This window comes from Dermacentor silvarum, chromosome 2, assembly GCF_013339745.2.
Source record: "Dermacentor silvarum isolate Dsil-2018 chromosome 2, BIME_Dsil_1.4, whole genome shotgun sequence".
In the NCBI taxonomy this organism is placed as follows: domain Eukaryota; kingdom Metazoa; phylum Arthropoda; class Arachnida; order Ixodida; family Ixodidae; genus Dermacentor; species Dermacentor silvarum.
Window position 1 is genome coordinate 120,688,859 of NC_051155.1, and position 26,758 is coordinate 120,715,616.

General features: G+C 41.6%; 1 protein-coding gene across 3 annotated transcripts in view; it reads right to left on the reverse strand.

Moving 5' to 3' along the window:
• Positions 1-26,758, reverse strand: part of LOC119441715 (F-box/LRR-repeat protein 4) — a 51,292-nt gene that overhangs the window by 4,563 nt on the left and 19,971 nt on the right. For 2 of the 3 annotated variants that reach the window (XM_037706315.2, XM_049661555.1), the window contains exons 6-13: positions 24,793-24,863; positions 24,074-24,143; positions 23,005-23,114; positions 18,667-18,776; positions 14,898-15,033; positions 9,965-10,057; positions 7,323-7,430; positions 4,866-4,946 (exon numbers count right to left, since the gene is read on the reverse strand). In XM_037706315.2, the coding sequence (XP_037562243.1) occupies positions 4,866-4,946; positions 7,323-7,430; positions 9,965-10,057; positions 14,898-15,033; positions 18,667-18,776; positions 23,005-23,114; positions 24,074-24,143; positions 24,793-24,863 (779 nt within the window). Of the gene's footprint in view, positions 1-4,865; positions 4,947-7,300; positions 7,431-9,964; positions 10,058-14,897; positions 15,034-18,666; positions 18,777-23,004; positions 23,115-24,073; positions 24,144-24,792; positions 24,864-26,758 lie in introns of all 3 variants that reach the window. The other variant, XR_007465592.1, reaches the window with a different exon arrangement.

Genomic DNA, 26,758 nt, shown 5'->3' on the forward strand with positions numbered 1-26,758 from the left:
TGGCATTGGCCGCCGAAAGTGCCAGGGGCGACAACTATGACATATTTTCGGTTTCCGCCAGCAAAAGCATGGCCCTTGAGATCCGTAATTGCTATGTAAAGATGGTGTCTATGACGCATTGTGGCCCTAAAATTGGTTTTGGCTCATAGATATTCCGTATAAAGTCCAAGGGCGATAAGGCAGTCGCTGCGCGCCGTATGCTGTGCGAGGGGAGCCGAAGGGAGCCGACAACCGCGTGCGAAGGGAGCCGACAACCGCGTCTAAATCTCGCGCGCGCAAGAAAAGCAGGGAGGAAGCGCGCCTTCTTCTGTTGCGCTTGAGGCACTGGCAAGGGAGCGAGGGGGGAGGGATAGCGCAGCGGCGTTGTACTGTACTCTGGCATCAACTACGTAATGCGCGGCTGCGCGCGGTCGCGCGGGCCGTATCTTGAAAGCGATCTGCGTTGGGGCAGAGCCTAGCAGTGTAGGTGCGTCGGCAGCTCATAGCTTTGTGCGTGCTGTGTGTTTTCGGCGCTCAGTTTGCGTTGAAGCGATAGACAACAGCACGAAGGTCACTTCGTTCGCTTCTCCAGCAGCGCTTCCACACGCCGCCAGCGTTTGACAACGCGTGTCCGCGCTCATCGAGTGTGATGTGTCACAGAGTGTACCAGCTAGTGCTTCGGCAACATCAACTGGAAAAGGAGAGAGTGGCGGCTTGGCGGGCTAGGCCAGCTGCAGCAAGCGGCAGGATCAGGTTTCAATGAGGGGAGGGGGAAAGGTCACGCCCGCGGCGGCAAGATCGCCGAGTCGAGGGATGCAGGCCCGCCTCGCACATGCACGCATACACACGTGCGATCGCTTCGCATTCCGTCGCGGCGGAGAAGGTGCTTCCGGTTGCTGCTCGCGCAAAAATGACAAAATTTGGGGCGAAATCTCTAGGTTGTCGGAAGGGAAAATTCGTTATATCGAGGGGGTCTCCCGCTGCCACTTCGTTACGTAGAGGTACGTCTCAAATACATGTGCTTCTATGGAGTAACGGCGGGGAATAGAAAAACTTCGTTATATCCAGGAATTCGTTATATGGAGGTTCGTTATAAGTAGGTTTAACTGTACCAGGCTGCATTCTGAGGCTGTGGAGATATTCAGCTTTTTGTCAGATCCCTTGGTCCGTAAACTTCTTTGGTTGAAAATACAACCTAGAGTTGAAAGGTCCTAGCACAGGCAACACACCAAGCTTGGCATTCTCCCCTGTATTACATGCTGGATGCTTAAACTTGACGTTTTAGAGCTATGTTGCAGTTTATGCATTTCAAAACGTTTTTCAGATGTAATATCGTAAACAAATGAAATACAAAGAGAAAAATATAGGGCAGTACATCTCACATAAGCAGTAGCATAGCCAGAAATTATTTTTGAAGGGGGGGGTTACGTGTCTGGTGTGCCCCTCCCTGGCTATGCCACTGCATATAATAGCTCAATAGTACAACTTTACACTGCTGCGTATCCGATCACAGACGATGGCTTAATTATGCACGAAATCATGATCACATGATGTAACTCAGTAGTACGTGTTTCTGGGCTAGTCGGTTCATACTCGGCAATTTCAGACACTAAGACCTACGGCCACTTAGTGCAAATTGAGAATAAAAATTAAAAAAAAAGGGGACAGGCCGAAAGGTGAGCAGTCGAAAGTTAGCGCTCACCTTGTCCCCTCCCCTTTTAATGTGTTTGCATTCTTTCGGCTTTCGGTACTTCACGTACTTTCCAGGGGCCATCTGTATTTTTGTATGTATCTGTGTGTCTATGTTTATATCTAACCGTTTTCCCGCCTACCTGGGTCGAATGGGTAGCATATCGGGCTGCTGTGCTGAGGTAACACGGTTTGAAAGCAACCATTGGACCAATTTGGGTCACTGAGTATGTGGCAATGCGTACACACAAGCCGCTCTTCAACGAACCTCTTTCACGCCGACAAGAGTCACTGTACACGTGAGACCGCTGTTCGAAGAAGCTCTTTGAGGCCGACTTGGAGCATTGGGTATGTGCCAGTAGGTGTCTGCCGGTCTTCAATGAACACCTTTGACGCTAACTTAGGTAACTAGGTAAGTGCCACTAGGAATAGGCCGCTCTACAATGACGAAAAAGATCCCTTAAATTTCTCAGATGATGCGCGGAATCAAACCGTCACAAGCATTCCTCGAGGACAGCAACCCGACACATTAGCAGGCTGGGCAGCAAATGCACTGGGTATGTGCTGCTTTTCAGCGAACGCCTTTCATGCCAATGCTTCAGCGATCTGTTCCATGAATTCACTGGGTATGTACCGCTCTTCGGTGAACCTCTAGCCAACTTGGGTCAATGAGTATGCGCCACTGAGTGTGTGGCAAGCAACAATTCTCAGCGGTCGTAGGCACTGGCGCGCCATGCTTCTCGTCTCGAAGGCCACGCGCGAACTTCTCGGCAGTGTGCTATATTGATTCGATGCTAATGCATTACCATCAACAGTCATCGTGATATCCCTAGCAAAAATTCTAATAGAAGTTTGTATTAGTCTAATACAGTTTTGTATTAGTTGTATTAGTTTTGCTATTAGACTAATAAAAATTTAATAGAAGTTTGTATACGTCTAATACAGTTTTGTATTAGTTGTATCAGTTTTGTATTAGACCAATAGAAATTTCTATTAGTCGTACTGATTTACCTATAAGACCCACAGGCCCTGTGTATTAGAATTATTAGCTTTATGCAAACAGTGTTGCGTGTCTACTAGTATCTCTATTAGACTAATAGGTCCTATTGGCCTTATACAGATTGTTGCTGGTCTGATACAACATGTATTGCTGGATTCCACAGCTCGTGTTTGCTGATGAAAGTTGATAACAAAATAGACTAGCGGACCGCTTGCTTGCATGGAGAGGTGTTTCTATTTACTCACTGAATAATTAAAAATCCTGCTGTACAAATGTGCAGCAGACTGCGTTTGCACGTTTGCATTAGTGTCAGCGCACTAAGCTAGTGAAACTGCATCTCTCGGCGACATACACAAAAGCGACGTGCGCCTACATGGTCTTGCCAATTTTGCTTCACTGAATCTCGTCGTCGCGATGAGTCGTTGAGGAAACAGCTAGTGTTTACAGCACAGCGAACACTTCCCCACGAAAAAAAAAAAAAACACGAAAAAAAAAAAACACGAATTACCAGCTGTAATCTCCAAGGCTGACGTTCCGTCAGTGTCGTATTTTCTGTTGAAGTGCGCAAAAAGTAAATGTTAAACTTTTAACCTAAATTGCTAACTTGATACCGCATATAAAAGGCCGTAATATTTATTGACATCAAATAGCAGTATCGCAGAGAAGGGAACACGGCGGGCGGGAAGGACATAAAACTGCGACCGTAGTCAGCCGTAGTTGCGCACAGCACGTGTGCCATGGCGGCTGCCATGTCAAGGCGAGGCGTCACGCGAGGCGTGCGTGTTAGTGAATGAACAATGTGTTTTTAAGGAACCCGTGGTGTTAGCGCCTGCGCAATCTTATTCGTGCAGTAATATACTTGGATAGTTTTATCTATGGATGCTGTTAATACTTCAAAACAACGCAAGGCAACTGTTTTACCCCTGTCCTTCGCGGCTTTGTGGATCTATCAGCGTGCATCGATGTGCAGCGTTTTCCCCGGCGCCGATTTACTATTTCGAGGTAATTATACTTCTTATTTATGCTTCTGTAGTACAGTATGAAGTGTTTTCATCTTTTTTTTTTTAATCCTGACGGTGGACGTAAGTACAGTGCCGTCGGGCCGATTGCTGTGTGCATTGCAGCAATAACATGCCTGTTTCCGACAACGCTGTGCAAGATTTCTGTCTAGAGTTCCTTATATCTGTCTACAGTTTCGATGGAACACATGTTATGTTGATTTTGTGTGCTTTGTAATTGTCCTGTCATGTCAGGTAACATCATTGTTTATTATGATAAATATTTTGAGCTAGCATGTATCAACTGTCCTAAAATATTGGCGAGCCGCATTTATTCTAAGTTGGAAGCAAATATTGCCAGCTTAAACGTTTCGTGGTAGAACTAGTACCCCTGCTTTCAACTGTGTGTGTATCTATATGTGTGTATTTTTGTGCCCAGGTTTTTTTAACCACTTCATCAAAAGGACGTCCTCTGGTCGAAGTCAACGAAAAGCTCTCTCAATCAAGATTTCTGAGCTGACGAAGATTTCGAAAGAGGAATCTGTAAAAAGATATGCTGTGCTAATAAATGCTTCTAGCAATTTTACCTGTTTTTCGTTATCTGGCGCATTGCAACATTTTCTTTCACAGCAATAGACCTATTAGACTAACACTAATAGGCCTATTAGACTAATACACTAATAGACCTACTAGACTAATACACTAATAGACCTACTAGACTAATAGGCCTATTAGACTAATACACTAATAGACTGTATTAGTGCCAATAACCTAATAGAATACCTTAGTTTAGAATTATTAGAATTTTTGCTAGGGATGGGTTCTGCCACAATTTTTTAATTCTTATTTTCATATTGCACTAAGTGGCCATACGTCTTATGGTCTGAAATTGTTGGCATGATGTGAAGTGGTGATAATAGAAACTTGCCACTTCATGTCATGACACTTCATGTCATGCATCATAGGCATAACTTGTTTTCGTTTCATCTGTCTGTGATAGTATACATGTAATGGCTCTATATGCAACTGGAACTTGAGGGCTCCGCGCCTGTCACCTCCTAACGGCGTCGCCCATTTACTGGGCTGCTAAGTTGCCACTGTGACACAAAAAGCTGCAGTTAAGCTTCAGACCACACATGGGCATTAATGCATCACCTTTATAGTTTTCACAATAGTGTAAACTGCATCAAATCACATACCGGACAGCAGTCAGCAGTAGTCTCTTCAAATGTGGACAACCTCTTGCGAGTTCCTGGATGCATCCCGACTCAATGCTAGTGCTGACAGGGAAATTACAGAAAGAAGTTTGTAAAATTTACATTTTGAAATAGCACAGGAGAGAAATGGAGCAAACTTTACTTTGAAAACCTCAGTCCAGGTTTGTTCACTTTGTCCTAGTTATTGTCTGCCAGGCTGAGGTGCGTGATCAGCTTAGTTAAGGCTCGGTGCTTGTTCTGCACTGTTCCTCTGAGTACGGATTCAGAGAAACAACGCAGGAGAAGCATTAATTATTATTATTATTTGATATGAAAACAGACATACACACACAGAGAGGCAAATAGGGAAGAAGCAGGTTGGCACAAAGCCCGTCTACTCTTTAGGAATGAGGGGACAGAAAAGGAAGTTGTAGATAAGCACTAAGATTCAAGACAAAAACAGACACTGAAAGTATATATCAAAGTGGAGCACAACATCCATGACCAGGAGGCAGACATATTGACATACCAATCTGTGAAGGCAGATCACCCGGGACACAACCTCTACATAAATGCTAGTGTTACAGCCACAGAAGTGGTGCTGGTGCTGTTTATCCAATGAAATGGCTGCAGCTTTGCTTTTACAGAATTCAGATGGATGAAAGTTTGCCGGTATGTCTGGCTTTTGCATAGGAATTCACTCACTTAAGAGAAGGGAATCCCGATATGTATTCTATTTCTATCTTGAAACACTACGCTCACTAGAACAATTAAAACTACACAACAGTCATTCAGCCCTAAGGCTTCCACTACTCACTGACTTACAGCATGCTAAATGCTGGGCCATTTATTCATGGCAGAAAACACCAACAAAACACACAAATCAAAAAGATTCACCAGCCTTCTTTTACTCGAGTGTTCCGTTTGTCTTTTCTGCAATGATATTATTATTTCTCCAAGTCTCCTTATAATGTCCATCATAACCTAATTATTAAGCTTTCTTGTACATAAGCCTTCACTCACTTGAAATATATGAAATCAAAGTACCACCAAGGACTAGATGCTTCTTGACAAGTCATTAGCAACACTCTGTTGCACAAATTGTCAATGACCAGCTTTTAAGGTGACTTTTGACAAACTGCATTGCTTGATTCTTGGAACATTTCTGCTTCTTAAAATTCAACAATGTTAAACCTTGTACTCCAGTTGTATATTTGTGAGCTTGGAGACAACTGCATTTTCTCCCTATACAGCTACTACCTTATACAGCTACTACATGACAGTCATCAGTCGCTGGTCCTGAAAGGTTCACATACAATGCATGTTAAGTAATGAGACTAAACGGTTCAGAGCGTGAGTTGCACCAAGTCTTCTGCAAATTACCCGCAATCAGTTATTAATCATCCTTGAGCTCAATATAATCATGAGATATAACCAATATAAGGCTATTCAATCTAATGCTGCTACCATGAGCAAACTAGCCTGGCCTTCTAGTGCACTGAAATTGGCAACAAAATTCTTTCAGATCCTAATGCTTGTCTCTCTTCAAATCAAAGGCCAGCACATGCTGGACCCTTTTGGGATAATCGGAATAACGGCACAATTGAAATCCTCATCGAACTAGCCGTTCAAAATACCATATATACTCATGTAAGACCTACACTTTCTTTTTGAATAAGTGTGAGGGGCACAGCTCTTAGCACAATCTTAGAAGGGTGCTGCTCTTACACAAATCAGGCGCTGATTGACCACGCAATATGACTAGCTGCTAAAACCGTGGATGAGATCGCATATGATGTACAGAATAACAAGAACACTCGTTACACACTATGCGTGCACTTATTCAAGATTCAGGATAACTGATCGAGTTCCTCTTCATTCTTCATCTCTTCCGTTCTTGATATCTCTCACATTCTTATCGGAGCTTGCTGCCTCATTGGCATGATCCCTAAAATGGTCGCCCTTGGTGCCCTGTATGCTGTTAGATGTTCCAGCAATTTTAAAGCTTTTAGCAATGGTACCAACTGATACTGGAACCTATACATTTGAAATCCAACCTTCACAGTTCTTAATTTTCTTTTTCTTCTTTTCAAATTTTTGACCACAAATGTAGGACATGCAGATCTTACACGAGTAAATATGGTACCACTGTCTGCTTCATAACAGTAGGACACAGTAACCATACTTGTGTCAGACCCATTTGATTAGCTCTTAGAGTTTCCCTGCCTTTGGCAAATCAAGGATGGACCCCTTTTGCTGAGACATACACTGTTTGCCCAGGAGGTGTGTTCACTAGTGCAACTAAACCGAAATGAAGATTGTTCAATCCTTGTTACACAAACAAGTTTGACTAAACACTTGTTCAATGGTGAACACTAGTGACCACTTGCTCAGTAGCGCTATGCCAAGATTGGAATTGTTCGATCCTTGTTACTCACACAACTGGAACTGAACACTCACCACCAGCCAAGGTCGAGGCTGACAACAAGTGGACAAGATCGGGCAAACAGATTTACACCAACAGCAGACAGCGTTCTTGCACGGTAAAGGTCCAGGCTTCTGAGGTTTCTGGAAAAAGTGCACGACTATGTATTATTTCATAGCTGAAGTGGATGAGCTCTGACAGCCATTGTGGGTGATTTTAGTGTACTAGCTAAAACAGCGCAACAGTTCAAATACATGCCAGCTGACAGCGAAGCAAGTATTATTAATTTTCACAGGAAGCAGACGGATGATCACCATCGAGAATAAACAGCATGAGACAAACAAATGACTGGAAACAGGCATGAGGGGCATGAGGTTGGTTGTAAGAGGAAGAAATGCAAGCGGCAGACTTTGCTTAGCCGCACCACGACAATGACATTGAAATTTGTAAGCAGCTGAGAAACAGCCCCTAGAAGACTATTTCACCTGAATCTTTATCAGTGATTCAAACTGTGTGCCACTGATGGCACTAGTTCCCTCACTGATTTTGACAGTTAGTTGGTGGGAGACTTTACAGTAAGTGCTTCGTGAAAAATTCTTTAGAAGAATAAAGAGACACATCTTCCCCCTGCCACCATAGTCATCATCAGTCACTGTTCCATACAAAGAAAAAATTTTTTTTTTTTTAAGTGACCAAACAGGTCCCTAGTTGTGAACTGCTTTGGGTGCTTGTTTTTAAAATTTGGTGGTACCTTTGGACTCTTGTTGCAAGAGACTCGACCACAAGTTTCCCAAAATTTCCCAGTGGAAATTGCGTGTAGCATTCAAATATCACATCAATGACTTGACCACCATGTACCACTGTGTACGTGTACCACCTGAGCCCGAAAAATGCGCCAACTGACGCTATGTTCCAAGTGGGTGCAAATGAAGCCTCGTGATGCTGCTGGAATTGTTCTACACTTGCCTGATTTGAGAGTAATGATGCAGTAGCGAGGCAGGCCAGTGAGGACCAGGGCAGAGCAGTCACACTATGCCACACCTACTTACAGCCATGGTCATGATTGGCTACACTTTTGTGACACAGATGGTATGTCATAAAAAGACAGATATTTGCGAACAGATGGCACAAAGAACATGAGATTTGCGTGACTGCCTGTGCCACTTATCTCCTTTCACTTCATTGCTGGATTACATCTAGCTACCTCGTACGCTGTCGAGTGCAGCAGTGAGGGCTGACAGCTGTGCTCAAATTCTTATGTTCAGTAAAGGAGGCAACGGGCTTCATGCCTTTCTGCGACCTTTGGCAGAGCAAGGTACGAGGGGTGTCTAGACACAGGCAATAAAGTGGACAGGACTGGCACTAAGCGCAGTGGAAACAGCTGTTCAGTTGCACAGAAACAGCTATCTGATACATGAGCGTCATTATAAGAGCTGGCACATGAGGTGTGTCACCCTATACTAAATGATGGAATAAATGCTACACTAACATATTCAGACAGAAGTCTTGTATTTTGTTCTCAATCATTCGTCCCAGTTTCAGATTAGAGATAGCCAACAATGCAATAGGAGTTGCCAATTGAAACTTTAAGAAAGTGACAGTATCCCAATAACGCACTGCTGGGCATTGAGCCTGATGAACGTTGCCATAAAGAGGAATTGGAACAGGCAATCTGTTTCTCAGTGTCCGGTGACCCATACCACTAATTCATATTTGCTGACCATGTAAAATATTTATCTATACAGCCTTTCACGGTGTTCCAGTGCACAAAACAGTGACTAATTATTGACTTATTATAATCATGCAATAGCAATGTTTCAAGCAATACAACTGGGAAAACAGCAAATAAACACGAAAGAGAGTTATCAGGGTTAAACCAAGTAATATCACAGCATGCACTGTAGATTTTTACTGCTCTGTGAAGACAAAGAAACCGTGCTTTAGAATGAGGCAAAAAGAGGCAGCAGAAACAAGTGACAGCACTCGTGTCTGTCGTCTTCTCTTGTCTCCTTATGTGCTCTTTCTCCGCCAAATGTATGTACCATCCAGCCCAAATTAGCACACCGTTTACACTGAATATACACGCCTTGGAACGGTAGAGGGGCATAGCACATGCAGTGATGTGCAGAATATATGCATTTATGATTACATTAGTGAGCCTTTTAACTGTGCTCTTTACCATGCTTAACTTGTGCATCTAGAACATACATCCCCTAGCATCAATCTGCCTATCAGTGAGAAGAAAATTATGGCACTCAGCCTCTAGCCTTTTAAATACTTTAGTCAAATATGAGTCTTTAATACTTCATCGGTTACACATTCCTGCCTCCAAAGTTAGTAATGATGCACTTGTCTGACTGCCTTTGATATGTATGTCATGGATCTATCCACATGTGATGTCATTTTTCATAGCACATTTTTTCACAGATATTTATTGATACCACTGCAACATCTGAAAGCATTTGTATTTGTGCATATATTTGTACCTGTGTACTTCTGTGGTAGTATTGTACCTTGTTTGCTGTATTTGTGCAGTGTAAACTTGTCTAAGGGCGTTGCGGCCCAATCAGGCAAACTATTTTTTTAGCCACATTTTCCGACACTGCTGCATTTAATTGTACCGCGAGCCTCAAAATGCTAAATAAATAAATAAAAATATAAATGCACAGCCACTGACCCCAGGTACATGCTGATTTCTAGGGCAATGTCGTCATAGTTGTTCACAACAGGACAGCTGCCTAGGGACAGGTGCTCGAGCTTACTGCAACTCCTGCAATGCAAACATGTTTCCATCCGACATGCCAGTTGTCCACTCGTATTCACTCAATCATCAGGGGCTTTATTCAAGTCAAAGATTGTTTCAAAAGATTACATCGACAAACAACAAAGGTGTACACCAACCAGATGAAATTGCAGCCAGAGCTTTCAGTGAAAGCAATGCAATCACACAAGACGATGATCGTAAACACCTTAATATTTTGACATTAGTAGAATAGACAAATGGCTGTAGTCTGTTGAGATACTTGAAGGGATTCCCATCAGTGTTACCTGCTGCGGTAGCGTAGTGGCCAAGGCATTGCGCTGCTGAACTCGACGTCGCAGGTTTCTATCCCAGCCACGACGGCCGCATCCCGATGGGGTCAAAATGCAAAAACACTATTGTACTTAAATTTAGGTGCACGTTAAGAACCCCAACCCGCCGTGGTGACTTAGCGGCTATGGTCAAGCACGAGTTCGTGGGATAAAATCTCAGCCACGGTGGTAGCATTTCAATGAGGGCGAAATGCAAAAGCATCCGTGTTCCGTGCACGGAGTCCCCCACAACGGTGTGCCTCATAATAAAATCGTGGTTTTGGCAAGTAAAACCCCAGAATTTAATTTTAATTTAGTTAAGAACCCCTGGTGCTCAAAATTATTCTGGAGTTCCCCTCATAATCAGATTGTGGTTTTGGCAAGCAAGACCCTAAAATTCCATTTTTATTTTATTTTTCTCAGTGTAAATCTTCACGATATGCAAGGTGACTAATAATTATAATTAACAGCATTTATCACCCAAAGGCCACACTTGGATGTAATAAATGCTGCTGTGGTGGCTTCCAGATTAATTCTGACCATCTGTGTATATATTCAACGCATGACTAAATCTGTCAAATACCACTAGTTAAGCAATGGCGTCAGTGCCGACATGTGAGTGAATGCTTCGCGTAGTGAAAGGACTTTCAGGATCATTTGAAGAAACTGAAAATAAAAGAACTCATTTTCAGCCGAAAATCTTATCCTCTTGATGAGATTGGTATGGGCGAGTACAGAGCCTGGGTGATTCCACGAGAGATCAACGCGGGTTCAAATATTTTAGATTTCATTGAACATTTTATATTTTGTGAGCATATCACTCAGTAGCACGAAAGTGAACTTGCCTTCTTTGCCAGATTGATACTTTAGGAGGAAAAAAATATTGAAATTCTTCAGGGTGCAGGAGCCATTTTCATGCACCGGGCATTCTCGCAAATTCACAACAATGTGAAATACAAAATATTACGGCTACAAAGAATGCATTTTTTAGTGTAAAACGTATACTTAAAGAAGAGTCAGCAAGCATTTTTGAGGCTTCTGTGCAAAACGGAAGTGTTTTAGAAAAACTTCTTAATTTGCTACACTTTTTGAAATTTGCTATATTTACGAATTTTTATCTACTAAACCAATGCATGTAGCCTTTTGAAATTTAATGGGCTATGAGACCTTAACCTGTTTAACGATTGCGCTGAATATTGTTGCTGTAGCACAAATTGCCATTTTTACAATTTGCCTTAAATGTGAAGTTTTGATGAAAATGAACACTATTTAAAAATAAAAAAAAAAAAAACATCGTTAATTTTTTTCAAAATTTCATAAACAGCTGTTCACAGACACCGGAAAAAGAACATTAAAAATCATGTTGCATTATTTTGTTTTTAATGACAATATATGTGGTAGAAATGAGAGCTTCGCCGGGATGCAGCAAGGTGCTAAGAAATAGGGAGATCGGTGTAAAAAGAATGTGCATTAGCCTCTGACAATTGCCTAAACTTGACCATGATTGGGACACAAGGGCAGTTTTGGTAAACTAGAATTATGATTTCAAGCACGCAGTTCTTGAATGCCTAACTTTCTGACGTAAATTCGTGCACTGATGCCTCTACTGGGCCATCACACGCGCCCATATTTTGTTCGCGCTTTCAAATGAGGCTCTTATAAAAATCGTCTCTTTTGAACGAGTTGGTAGAGTGGAGTAAAATGGGGAGTGGGTCCACTGGAAGCGGTGGCAGACAGGACAAGTAAAGCGAAATACGTTGAAAGTTTTGGGCGGCGCGCCTTAGGAAGCTTTAGCTCGGGTGCTCCTATCTAAATACATGTAAAACGAGAATTCGTTTTTCTCGGCAACCATTGCACCACATTTGACGAGGTTTGTTGTATTTAAAAGCAAAAGTGGTACTCTAGTGACTGTTGGTTGCAAATTTTTATTTAAGTCGTCAACTGTTTAATTAAATTGAAAAATTGCAAAGCTTCAGAAAACGAAACTATCAAATTTACAATTCTGAAACTCAGCAATAAAACATGATATTGCAATTCTGTAAACTGCACCGAATAGTAAATCTAAAGCAGACAAAATATATATATTATATATGGCTCTCAAATAGACTACTAATTTGTGTGTAGAACTTGTGCAAAATCCTTGTAAACAATGTAACAAATTCACGTGAGAAATAAATTGGCATATCAAATTTGTCCGCTTTGGATTCTCTAAAAGATGCAGTTTATAGGTCTTCTTCTTCTTGGGGTTTTACGTGCCATAACGACTTCTGATTATGTGGCACGCCGTAGTGGAGGGCTCCGAATTTAATTTTGACCACCTGGGGTTCTTTAACGTGCACTACAACGCAAGCACACGGGCGCAGTTTATAAGTCTGCAATATCTTTTATATAGGTGCAGAGCTACGAATTTGTAAACTTTGTGTTTCTATTTTTTTCAAACTTATCAATTCGTGAAAATTCCAGTTAAATAATGCAGGCCACAAATCGAAATTTCACATCCAATGGTCACTAGAACTTGCCTTTCTCTCTCATGTGCAACAAACTTAAGTAAAATCGGTCCAGTGGTTATCTCAGAAAAGCGTTTCTGCATTTTACATGTATTCGAATAGGCGGCATCAGAGTTGGGCCCAAGTTAAAGCTTCCTCTTAAGAGCAAGCTTTATTAGATTCGCTTAATTAGATCTGCGTGATCTGGCCCTCTGGATCAGTTGGTCTTGTTGAAAAATGCGGAAAGAGCCGCCATTACTGCAGCGCTTCGTAAACTGAGGACGTGTTCCCTCCTCAGCACGCTATCATCCTTTCGGATTCGTCAGCGGTGCTCCGACAACTATCCCGTGCATTGTATGCCAGCAAGATCGGCCGACAGTCATTGATGTTGGCTAAGGAGCTTAGCAATAGGCATTTCATTCTGAAGTTGCAGTGGGTACTGCCACATGTGGGACTTGCAGGCAATGAAGCCGCAGATCAAATTAAGAGTGTCAATGAATCACCCCTTATGTAAAGATAAGAGACTTCTGAGCACTTCGAATATCACCTCATGATCCAGGAGTGGTTTAAGGAATCCACCACGCAGAAGGTATAGGCTGTTTCATAGAGCAAAAACTAGCTCCGCGAACACCCCCCCACCCTCCCCGTTAACGCGGAACAGTTCATCTGGGCCTGCCAATACTTCCGTGAAAACATAAATGCTCTACTTGAGGCTTCACACAGAAGACAATTTACTCATGAGTGTGCGGAACAGGTAATATTTCCCAAAACACTCAAGTTTCTGAAAGGGGAAATGTCACGCCTCTTTCCAGCTGTTCAACCCCTTTTTTAAAGAGGCGGTAGAAGAGAGCAATCGCTGGCACTATCTGCCAGTTAACACGGCATCGCCACCCTCACCACCGCATCTTAGGTTATATAGGGACATTTCCAATGGAGTCATGGCGAATACGACATTTTTGGAGACGTTTGCCTGCCGTAAATTCTGTTACTTGTTCACATGCACAGGGAGGTAACCGTTAAATCTGCAGCAAACAAGGAAATATAAACCTACATTAACAGAACGAACGAATTATCTGAGCAGCAAGCTACACACACTTGTTAAATAAAATGAGCCATGTAAAGGTTGCTCTGTTGATCTATGTTTACTGATATTCAAGAGAATAAGTATTGCACTAAACGGTATTTTATGCATAAGTACAGTGTAGACCGCTTATAACATAAGTCGCCGGAGTCGCGAATATCCGCACTATAACCAAAGCAACAATTTTCAAGGCCCGCAGATATGCAAAACATGTGCACCGAGCCGCCATGCGTATGCGACAGTCGAGGAATGCGGCTAGAACGTGTACATTCAATTTACAGTCGAATCTCGTTAATTCGAACCAAATCACGCGGCGGCGCCTCCGACCGGCATTGCTCCGGCATTGCTCCGGCATTGCTCCGGCAAGTTCACTTTCGTGCTACTGAGTGATATGCGCACAAAATATAAAATATTCAATGGAATCTAAAATATGAATTTTCGGACCCGATGTTGATCTCTCGTGGAATCACCCAGCTGCACATGCAGGTTTGTAGCAGCAGAGTGTAGAAAAATATTGATATCACTGCTTATGTTGGGCTCACTCAACCACAAGTAATTATTTACTTAAACCTTGCACTGAATTTCTGCAACAGGCAACTTCTCTAATTTAAATACGTCTGTAAAGGCTGTATATTAATTTTAGAATGAACAATATCAAATGCTTCTTAGTAGTAATTTCAACCAGGTAAGTCCATTTTAAAAGCACCTCAGTACTTGTGACATGCCGCTGTTTGCATGTTTCGTACACATTCAGTCCAGCTCCTAAATGTTCCAATAGTTCGACAGACTCCCAACATCGAGATCAAATCAATTTTTAAAACCATAGCTAAGGTGTGTAGTTGTAGCTGAAAGTTGACCACGTGTACATCAGTTTATGCAGATAAGGCTTGATCATTTCATTTCCTTCCTGTGAAGCAATATGACAAGCCTCCCAGGAAGACAGAGCATTAATAGTTGATCCCAAGGCTTACCTGATGATTGAGATGAGAGAGAACATCTCAATTTCAGTCCGACAAAGGTCAAGCCAGACTAGTTTTGACAGGTGGGATATTTGAAGGAATCCAAGCCTATTTAGCAGGGGGTTACAACATCCCTTTAGTTCCAGTTCTTTGGAGAAGAAAAAGAAAGAAAAAGGCCATGAGAACGCACAGTGGCGGCTGCGTGTCTGCAAAGTTGATGCAGCTAGACACATGCACACTAGAAGTTCATGGGTAACATGTACGATGTCAGCATTATTTCATAGCAGTGAATGAATGGAACTAAACACTTTGCTCATCACAAATTTTTGTGAAAACGAAGTAACATAGCCATTACACAGAGAAAAATATTAAGGAAGTTGTGCTAAACATATTTTGGTAACCATGACTACTTACAGTGGCTACAGATGGACAAATTTAAATCTGATTTACCTTTCCTTATCAAACACAGCTTGTGGCACTTATAACCATACAAAATCTCTGATGCAATCTACACAATAGTTAACGTTGCTGTTAATTTTTCAGACTTGGAGGGGACTGAGACATCTGAACAAGGGAACAGTAAAAAGAAATTAATTCTGGAAAGCAGAAGCTATTTTAAATCCATTTCATTCCACAAGAAGCCAATTACTTAATTAACTGTCTTTTGCTCACCTGTCGCACTTCATTACAATAATGTTGTGCATGTTGAGAAAGTTAGTTATGTTCAGCAGATGCCTAGTTCAAATAGTGTTCATGCAGACTTCTGCCCATTACAGAAAAAATGTAACCGATTACAATTAAAATGACCTCATTCAAAAATGTAATTGACTATAGTTACCAATTACTGCTCCATGAAAATAATTGAAGAATTATTCAAAAGTAATCTATTACATCTAGGTTACTTTAGTCCAAGCTTTTATTAACCTACAGTAAACAGAACAAGCTGGCTTGGTACATTCAGTGTGTCCTCCGCGCCCCTTCACACATTGCTTATCTTCACTAACAACTGCTTTTTCGAAAATTTCATCAGTCATTTTTCCTCGTTTTCATTGTGAAGACATTAGCAGCAACACTGAAAACTCGCCGGATGTGGCGCTGGGAGTAACATATGGATGTCTTGCGCACAAGATTGCCGTTGCTCCGCATCTGGGCCTTCTATAAGGCACAATACTTCATTGTTGTTGGGACATGGAGAAGACTCTCCCATTTGGGCAAGTGAAAAGCTGAAAAAATCCTCCGTAGGCCAACTTCCTGGTACTAACATTCTATGTGGCCATTTCTGCTGAGACATACCAACACCAGTTCAATTGGATGGCCAACAGCTGATGTAGCGCTAAGATGAGGAAACAAATACTGTGCTTCCAGGTTTGTTTATCCAAACATACGCATCTGCGAGGTTGCTGTGCGGCACGATCTCATGCGTTCTACTGTAGTTCCTGTCAAATTCAGGTTCTCAAAACTGCATTGCCTGTTACAGCTTGTCTCATCAATAAAGTCACTGGTTACATGTAACTGGTTACTGAATAAAGTAATTGAATTAAATTGAGCATTACTGAGCAAACAAAATAATTATTAAATTACAAAACTACAAAAATTTCATTGATTACAAGTAATTAATTACATCTAATTCAGTGAGCATTACTGAGCAAACAAAGTAATCTTTAAATTACAGAACTACCAAAAATTTCATTGATTACAAGGAATTAATTACATCTAATTTGTTATAAACAAGTCTGCGCTCATGTGATACCTTATGTGTAGAGGGCATGTGCAGCATGACTGAGTGCCATCTGTGGTACATGACACTTTGCACATCGGGAGCTGTTGTCATGTGAGCTTTCTAAGCTGATGGGCATCAATGGGTGAAACTGGGACAGTTCAGAATACAGGACAACATGATCCTGACCAGTGAGTGTGTTATTGTACTTTCACCTTTTTAAATCTGCTAATGCAGGTTGGTAATCGGCACCTGTGCTGTCCACCTCGTGTGGTACTGTCTTGTTGCGCAGTTCGTATTGACAAGCATACGTTTGTTTATTTATTTATTTTTTGGTGACCGTTTTTCACTGTCTAACCACTGTTACAAAGTTATCGCACCGTGCAAGACGCATCTACATGAATTGGAAACTTCCTGAATGTTGTAACTGATTCTATAGCAAAAGTGTATCTAATCAGATGGTGCGCACGACATAAATGGTGGCGAACATTCTACAACATCTTTGATTGCGTGCATAAACAGTTATGCTGGAATGTAGGACTTTTCGGTGACCGACGACTGTGCACGCTACTGCTGTTGTGCTTTGTGTGTTGCTTGTTTTGCTGGGCCCAAGTTCACCCAATAAAGAGTTAAATTTATAACTAGCACTATACTTCAGCAAAGTGACAGTAAAATGCTGAACCCACTAGAAGGTTTGGGTATTCAATTCTTGTGCTGGCTGTCGGCCTAGCACTCAAAGACTGACATGCCACTCCGGATAAGCGGCTGCCATTTGAGGAGATGGACGTTATCCCTGCTCCATATGCTAGTGACTAGTGGCAGGTAGTAATGCCTGAAAAATTTTGTCATGTAGAACCTCGTAACAGTATTGGCAACTGTCTGCTTGCTCTATGCACTAGGACTGCTTGTAGAACTGAAAGTAAATCAATAGCTGAGAAGCTGTAACTTCAGTTGACCCAGATTGCTTCATTATTGAGCTTGGGAGCCTAATGATAATTAGAAATAATGCCTTGAAACTAAAGAAAGTGTGAGTATAAATAAGTGGTGGCAACTTTTTCTCCAGCAGTAAATGCAATATGTGTGCTGATCACATCGAAGAAATTGGAAGGAAAGGACCATTTGGTAGCGAAACTTTTTTATATTTGCTCTATGATGACCTTGTTGCTGTAGTAACATCTGAGCCTACTGCAGGAAAGTGAAGGCCAGCCGGCCGTTGCCGGAGACGGCAAACTCCATGAACCTTTGCTTTGTGATTCAACTGGCCTTTACAGCGTATAAGCTAGAGTGAATTGGACTTGAACACTAATCATACCACAGGCATACATCACTTAACGCCAGCAGTACCTTGGCGCCACTGTTAACAGTCAAAGCTGCTTCACTGCCTACACCCCCCCCCCCCCCCCCCAACCCCTTTGAACTACTTTTTTTTTTTTTCAAGTTTATTTTCTCCAAAGTTAGTATAAATTGTGTGCAAACACTGTATGACCCCTTAGCCAAAGGCTAGTAGTGGGGTCATTTATAAATATGTAATTGGCAGTGATCTTGTCTGGGACATTTTAAAGCACAAAGTAAATATAACGAACACATAGAGCATATAGAAAAACAGTATAGATTAAAAGGAACACTTGGTTAGTACGACAAAAAAAAAAGTCTCGTTTGCAACTTAGCATACAACACATATTTGTAAACTAGTACATACTATTTGTCGCGTACATGGGATGAACATATTCAGATGTTACTACAGCAACAAGGTCATCAGGGCGACAAGCCATAACAAGAAAGCTTTGAACTCAAGTTGCTTCAAAAGCCAAACGGGGGAACATGACCTATGTTAACTATGACTTTCTATATTTGCAAGAACCATTCAGGGTCTATGAACCTTTGCAACAAGAGCTCTCTGGGTGTTGGCATAATGCCCTCTGGGCTACTATGAACCAACATGGCCTCCACTCAAAAGTGCTGTAGAAGTGACAGCATGTGCACAAAAGGGGGCTCTCCGCCCGATGGAAAAGTCCATACAGTCAGTGCAGTTAGCCAAGAACTTTAGGCTGGTTTGGAGCTTACCTGTCAGGTTGGGACAGTAATCTGCAATGACCTTGAGACACTCGTTGTCAACGAAAGGGCAGGAGGACAGGCAAAGGCACTGCAGAAGCTCTCCCCTCAGTTCCATGAAACTAAACGGGGAGGAGTCAACAAAGAAGAAAGACATTGTCGACCACAAGCACATCTTCAAAATATATTGCATGCCTGTCTCCAACCTATAATAGGAAAGAATTGCACAATTGGTGTTACAGAGGAAGAAAGTGACTACCAACAGTTTCTTTTTTAGACATACTCACTGGAATCAACACTTTTGACACACACTGAAACTTTGCCGTTTCTTTTACCTGAAGCACATTTTATCTCAGTGAAGGTACCTGCAGAAAAACATAACATTTATGTTTAATGATGTATTTGCAGAAGGAACCTTAAACGTGCCACACGAGAGAATATGCAGAAAATATTTTCAAGTCTTCATTTCACTTTAACTGTGGGAAACTCTATGCCAAGGACTCAAGAAGAGAGGAGCTTCTCCTAAAAGATCGTTGCAGGTCAAGATAGCAATTGCTTTTGTTTCATGCATTTATTCCATTTGACACTGAAAGGAGATAGCAGGCAGTTTTTTTTTTTTTTTTTCACATTGCCTGCAGCACCCACTTTGTTGGACCTGTACACACTTTGTTGACAATTATTTACTTTTAGACACAGTAAACAAGCAGCAGTAAACTTGGCACAGCAGAGAATGAAACATTGTTTTTAGATTAAAGTGTGTTTTTTTCAGTGCCTTTCCTGCTGCCGATTTTGCCTGTTTCAGGAACTTATCTGAATAGACTTGCTCAAACCAAGTACTACTGTTCTGGTATATGACATTTTGTGCTGATATTAGGAGGGCAATGCAAGTACCATAACAATAAATTTTTTTTACATTTTTGCAATCTTTCAACAGCTTCAAAACATTAAAAAAAAATTCATTTTTTGTAAAACGATGTAACATTAGTAAAATCGTTGAACTTGTCCAAATTAGTAAAACATAACGAAAAATTCTGGAGAGTTGGCAGATATGCATGTACACAACATAAGCATAAGCACATCACAGTTATACCATTTCTCACCACTGAACCAGAGTGCACCAAATATTTGGGCAAGTTGAGTTCACTGGGTGCAAAAACACTGAATGCCTTTCATTAGCAGCCGGAAGGCAATATGCTGTTGAAAGGTGAAGTAACCAACCATGATGCACCATTGCAGAAAGCAGTGCAAACAAATATGTATTTTATCAAAATACGCATTTATTAGTTACACCAAACACTGTCCATCATTGCCCTCCCTAAATTGTCTACTGTGTGATGAAAGCAGGTTATGTATTAACACATAGGTCTTGATATTTACGGCCACAAACTTTAAGAAAGTGTAATTTCACCTCACTTTATGCGAACTGCAACTCGGAGACTAATAAGAGAGCGTGAAAGCAAGCTGGTGGCACTGTAGTGATTGGTGGAAACTAGAGGTGGGCAAATATCAAATTTTCTGAATATGAATAGTAAGTATCGAATATTCAATATACAAATGCAGACGTACATATTTATAGTAGCAGGAATACTTATTTCGGTATGATTAGGTATCACGCTTAGGTATTGACTAGTGAAAAAAAAAACAGCAGATCCCACGCCCTGTGGGAATCGATGTTATGTGAAGCAGAGGGTGGGCAGTCGACCAAGTTAACAGAACGACCATGAGAGAACCAAGACGTAGGCGGCTGTTTCATGACCTACATGACACGCATGTCATGACATTGTCATGACCTATCATTTATGTGCGAACCCATTTCAGTGGCTTTTGAGTGTTGATCTCTTTTTGCTGAGTCATTGTCATTTTTGCTTAGTCATGCTCGTGACTATGACTTATACCATCATCTTTTAGTGTTTTCTTCTTTTTAGTGCCCAAGTCCGAACCCATTCCAGTGGTTTTTGAGTGTTAATCATTTTTCGCTGAGTTACTGTCATTTTTGCTGAGTCATGCTCATGACTGTGACTTCTACCAACATCCTTAAGTGTTTCCTTCACTTAGTACCCACGTCCGAACCCATTTCAGTGGTTTAGTGTTGATCTTTTTTCACCGAGTCATTGGCACTTTTGCTTAGTCATGCTCGCGACTATGGCTTCTGCCATCATCGTTTAGTGTTTCCTTCACTTCGTACCCATGTCCGAACCCATTTCAGTGGTTTTTGAGTATTAATTTTTTTTCGCTGAGTCATTGTGATTGTTGCTGAGTCATGCTCATGACATGACTTCTACCATCAGCCTTTAGTGTTTCCTTCGCTTAGTACCCATGTCTGAACCCATTCCAGTTACATACCAAGTTAACAAAACAACCATGAGAGCACCAAGACGAAGGCAGCTGTTTCATGACCTACATGACACACATGTCATGATATTCATGTCATGACCTACCATTTATTTTCGTCATACATTCTTCTCAAAGTATGCCAATTTGGTACACACCAAGTTAACGAAACGACCATGACAGCACCAACAGGTAACCGGCTGTTTCATGACCTACATGACACACGTCATGATATTCATGCCATGACCTATCATTTATGTTCATTATACACTCTTGTCATACTACGCCAATTTTGGCAACTACCAAGTTAACCAAACAACTACGAGAGCGCCAAGACGTAGGCGGCCGGACGGACGGACGGACGGACAGACAGACAGGCAGACAGACAGACAGACAGACAGACAGACAGACAGATAGATACTGTCAAAGTGGCAAATGTTCGCCAAGAAATGCCTCGCATTTAAAAAGACAGCCAACTAAACTTAAAATTAAGATAGCTAACTGTCAATAAAAGAACTGCACAAATAACCTCTCAACAACCCCTGGTTGCAAAAAGGCTTTTCATAAACTGCTGTATGACTAGCTTTTCAAGAACGCTACATAAGTGGTTGTTAAAAAAAAGACCAGAAGTTGTAAAAAAGAAAGAAAGCTGCTGAAGGGCTTAAAAAGAAACACACTTAAAAGGGCCCGTTCAAACAAAAGCATCCCTGGGCGCAACAGATAGAATTGACGCATGACTAGAGGGCAAGAAACAGTAAATTACAGACTACAAGCAAGGATCACAGGGTTTCATGTAGGCTTTCACCATGAAACCGAAAACACAGCTTGCATTACCCATTTTGTTCCTGCATTGCTTTAAAAACTTTTGTCCTTGTTTCACTTGTGATACTTTGCGATACTTTGTTTAGCAGACGGAGAACAGTAACCCGACTCGTTTGTCGAGAAATATTTGGTTAGTTCCAATATATGAGATTACTGAATAGTTAATTTTTGAATACGAATCAGCGATAAAGGGTGACATGCTATATAGAGTGTGTAATATTCAATTCATTTACAAAACTTCAAGTATTAGTGAACCCCTAGCGGAAAGTAAAATTACAGGTATGATGTAGAGAGAATGGAAGAGGACAGCACAAATTAGGAACAAGTATTTTTTTACTGAAATGAAAATAAGAGAGGTTTAATCACCCCATAATGATGAGAAATTATTTGCACATTAGTAGTAATAAAATGGATATAAGTATATATATTATATATATATACAGGGTGTCCCAGCTATCACGCAGCACGATTTAAAAAAAGAGGAACAGTGTTACGCGAAGCAAACCTAGTGTGTATTGTTTCCAGTATAGTGGAGTTGCCGCCAGTAATTTTTTCGTTACTGAGATTTAATTAGGTAATTGCAATTAATTATCTAACTCGATTATCTAACTTAATTATCCTAATTATCAAAGTGTCAATGAGAAAGTTGTAGAGCAACATGAAAAACTACCGATATAGCTTTCTGGTGCTCAATACGTGCTACATAAAAGTGTTTTTTCCGAGTGTGAAAGAAGCCCGCAAATGCACGCAAAGTGCCGCGAGCGGCCAGTCGTGGCACTTTGCGTGCATTTGCACTCCATTCCAGCAGCACCTTATGAAATGGACACCTCTGATACAATTTGACGTTTCATAGGAGCGCATGCCAACAACATCGCAAAGGCTTGCCAGACACAAAGCAAAAGCCGCGTTGCAACCCTGTTTGACAGCAAGTGCAAGCAAGCCAACATAATAACACTTTTGAAATTAAAGCTGATTTATTGTGCCACTAAACCACATGTTTCATAGTTATTTGTAAACTTCATATTTACGATGTTCCACAACAAATTTTTTTTTCTTTTTTTTTACAAGCTGTGTCAATTTTGCCGTGGTGGGATTTGACTGCAGTACTTCCAATCCACCTAGTTTGCTATGCTTAAACCATTCTTGCAGTGGACTCAATCGCAGACGAAGATGAAGGTGAAAAACGATGATGCTGACCTCACAAAGGCTTCTGCAGAAAGATATCCTCCAGCGCCACACCACGAGAGGTTGAGTTTCTCTAATGTCGTACATCGCTTTTGAAGGGCCTCTAGAGCGTTATCATCAATCTTGAAGGAAGAAAGAGCAAGTAAACATAGCCACAACATTTTCAGTCCAGGTTGTGCAGTCCTCAATAATTTATTATGAGAGTTGCAAGCAGTCACTTAATGAGATGTCAAGAAAATCCATCAAGTCAAGACCAGTAGACTGTACCTCTAAAACAGCATAATGGGGCTGCATTTTCAATAAACATTTTGGAGGACAATCTCACATTTGCATGATGTAACATCTAGCATGACGGACTGATGGACCAGATGGCATGCTGTCAATGCCTTAAAGGACTGAATGGCATGAAAAATAACTTTTAGGCACACCATTCCTATTGTCACAATTATTTACACTGGCTTAGCCAACTGAAGTGCACCAAAAGTGATACCTCCAAACCCAAAGTGACTGACAGAAAATACATCCCCTGACCACTTTCAGGACAGTTAGAGGTTTGGCACATTGGAGAGAAATGTAAAACGAAATGACATCACAAGTGTGATGTCACGAGAGCTGTTTTGATACATGTATGACCACTGGCACAAATGCAATACACACAGTGTACAGGGCCATTGATTGTTGAACACAAGAGCTATGCTGCATTTGAAAATTAACACAGAACATGGCAATTTTGGTTGGTTTAATTGTTACCATAACTACGATTATCACCTCTCTGAAATAAATAATGTAGTATGGTTTCACACCAACTGTCAAACACCAAGCAAAGGATTTTAAACCTTCGGAGGCCAAAATAAGTACACTGTATGCTTTCAACACTTTCAAATCAATCTGCGCGGCTTATCCGACTACCAAGTCAAATTACTTCAGATATGTTATCTTTTTATTTGCAAAACTCAGGTTGACAGAACATATCACTTACATAACGTTTTCTATCTTTTAAAGCTACCTTGCTATTCACAAAAAGTTTACATTCTTGTTAATGCTCCGAAGAAAGAGTCAAGTAAATGTGTTTCACAACTACCTTTTCCCAGTATGGCTGAAGGTCCAGGCATCGGTAAAATATGTGATCGTAGCAGACCTTCCAAAAGAGCCTAGAGGAAAAAAAGAGTGAAAATATATGGTATAGTGAGCCAGAGTTCATCTCAAAACTGAATGGAACACGATCATGTGGTCGAAGAGCACTGTGCAAGTGCCAGTCTTGTAAACTTCAGAAGCGTGTTGTGCCCAAATGTGAGCATGCAAGTCTCAACATCACGCACAGGCACGATGCACCTCCCAATTCAAACTGGAGCAATTGCCACTGCACTAAGAAAACTGAATTCAGTTTAGTTTTGGCGAAAGCAGTGCTGCATTAAGATTGCTGACATTTGTGTTCTCCGGCTTGCCATCCAAAAACAACTTACATGAGCAGCCCACAATTCCGACACACTTTAGTGACTGAACATCACAAAAACAAAGAGTATATTGTACAGATGTTCAGCATCATTACCAGGCAATGTTTACGGGCACAGTATATGAAATAGATAAAGTTCTAAAAGCTGTACCTCATGGGGAAGCTATGTGGACAGGGGTAAAAGTATGGCTACAAATAAGAAAGTCTAAACTATCTAAGAAATAAATTAAAAAAAAAAAAAAGCTCAACACAGTTTTACTGACTAATGCATCAATTGAGTGAACATGGCTACAAAATCCAGCCAAGTAGAAAGCGACATGCGCACAAAATAGAAATGAAATGCTTACCTACAAGTTCCAGAGAGCCTACATATAGACAGGAGATCAAGATAGCGAAAAATTTGAGTCATGAGTTCATGCTGAAATAGAAATAAATTAAGATAAATAAAGAATTCAGTGTGTCCTCAATATGAAAGGTGCAAGGAAAAGAAAACAAAAATTTGCGCAACAATGCTAGACGTTGTTGGCAACAATGAAGACAGAAACGACACAAAATATCACAATTCAGCCAATGTGGACTTGCGAGCAAGAGTTTGAAGACCAATGGTACTACGCAAAAAACTATATATTTCTTAAGCAATTCCAGGCTGCAGAGCTCTGCAGAGCTCTGCTCACAAACTGGAATTTTTTTGCTGATGCCATGGTCGCCAGACTTTTGCTCGAGAGTGTACCTGAAAAAATAACAACTGCAATTGTTGTGTCATATCGTGTTTGAGACTTAATTTGGTGACTATTTTGTTTCCCTGCACTCAGTGGCAGGCTTGCAGGCGCTCACGCTGCAAGCATTCTTATCTATCTGCTCTGCCTAGCATGCCACCGAGCACAGACTCAGTCTTGTACAAATAAATTACAATGCCCTCTAGCTTTCGCAAAGGGTGGAGGAGGGGGGGGTGGCAACATAGTGAAGTGAGTGAGAGAGAGTGAATGAGAGGAAATTTACCCTGACTGACAAAAGTTGGGTCAACTTGTGGGATGAAATCTGTCTGTTTGGCTCAGCAAGCATCAAGTCAATTCGCCTGATATGCCTTACTAGATGTACAGTCAGTGTCACCCTTGCCTACAGCACGGGAACGGCGGCTGCCGGGGCGTTCCGGAGCCAGTCAGCGACATCTAATGGTAGTTGCTGGGCCCAAACGTGTCCCGCACCTACTGTTAGACGTCAGACCCAGCAGCTAGGGTCGGAGGTCGCTGGCTGCCTACGGAGCACCCCGGAGGCCGCTGTTTCCGCGCTCTACACAAGGGTGACGCCGACTGCACATGTAAACCCCAAGAGGCCATGTTGATAGCTCACAGCTAGCGAAGAAGAACCGACAATCTTCTGCTCGTATGCTCTGTTTTCTTGACTTGATCTCAGAGCATATCAGAAATGAGTTCAGAAATATGCTGTCGGGTTAGGCTGTCTCAGTTCAACTGCTGACTTGACCTGCTCTAAATAAATATGAATACTATAATATGAGGGCGAATCAGAAAGTCTTTGCCCCTATTTTTTATTAGCCAAAATAAGGTACATACAAGTAATTACAAATATACATACTATTCTACGTACCTTACACAATTTTTCCACGTAGTCCCCACACCGGTTCTGACATTTGACATTTGACCTCAGCATTAAACTTGAGATGCCCCTGCGGTAGAATTCATCCGGCTGACTGTGGAACCATCGTCGGACTGCTGTCTTGGCTTCACGGCCTTTTGCAAACTCACAATACCACCACCTCACACTTTTCAAAGCGAGACACCTTTCCCCATACGTGGGCTGCATTTTCCTGTGGATTTCGATGGGCATTCGTCCCCTGCTCCATAGAAAACAAATCACACTTTGTTGTTCATACGTCGTGGACGTGTGAAGCACAACTGCCATCTTCAACAACTGACAGCAGTGCAGTGCCGTGGAGCTACAGGCAGATAAGGCCGGACCGGTCTAAGAAAGGTCCACCGCTGGGAATGGATATGTTGACTTCGCATTTACAGCTGTTATTTCACCAAATAAAAAAAAAAATAATATGGGCAAAGACTTTACAATTCGCCCTTGTAAATAAATAAGCTTCATATGCCTTTACCTCTGTGGCTAAAGTTAATTTGTAGCCACCTCCCCTATCCCCCACTTCCCTTACGGCGTCTCCAACGGCTCATGTGTTGCTTTAGGACGTTAAACCCCATAAATTGATTTTCAATCACGCAATCAACCCTCTAAACACATGCCATCTGATTGGAAACATACAATGCTGTACACAGAGTAGGTACAGAGTATGTA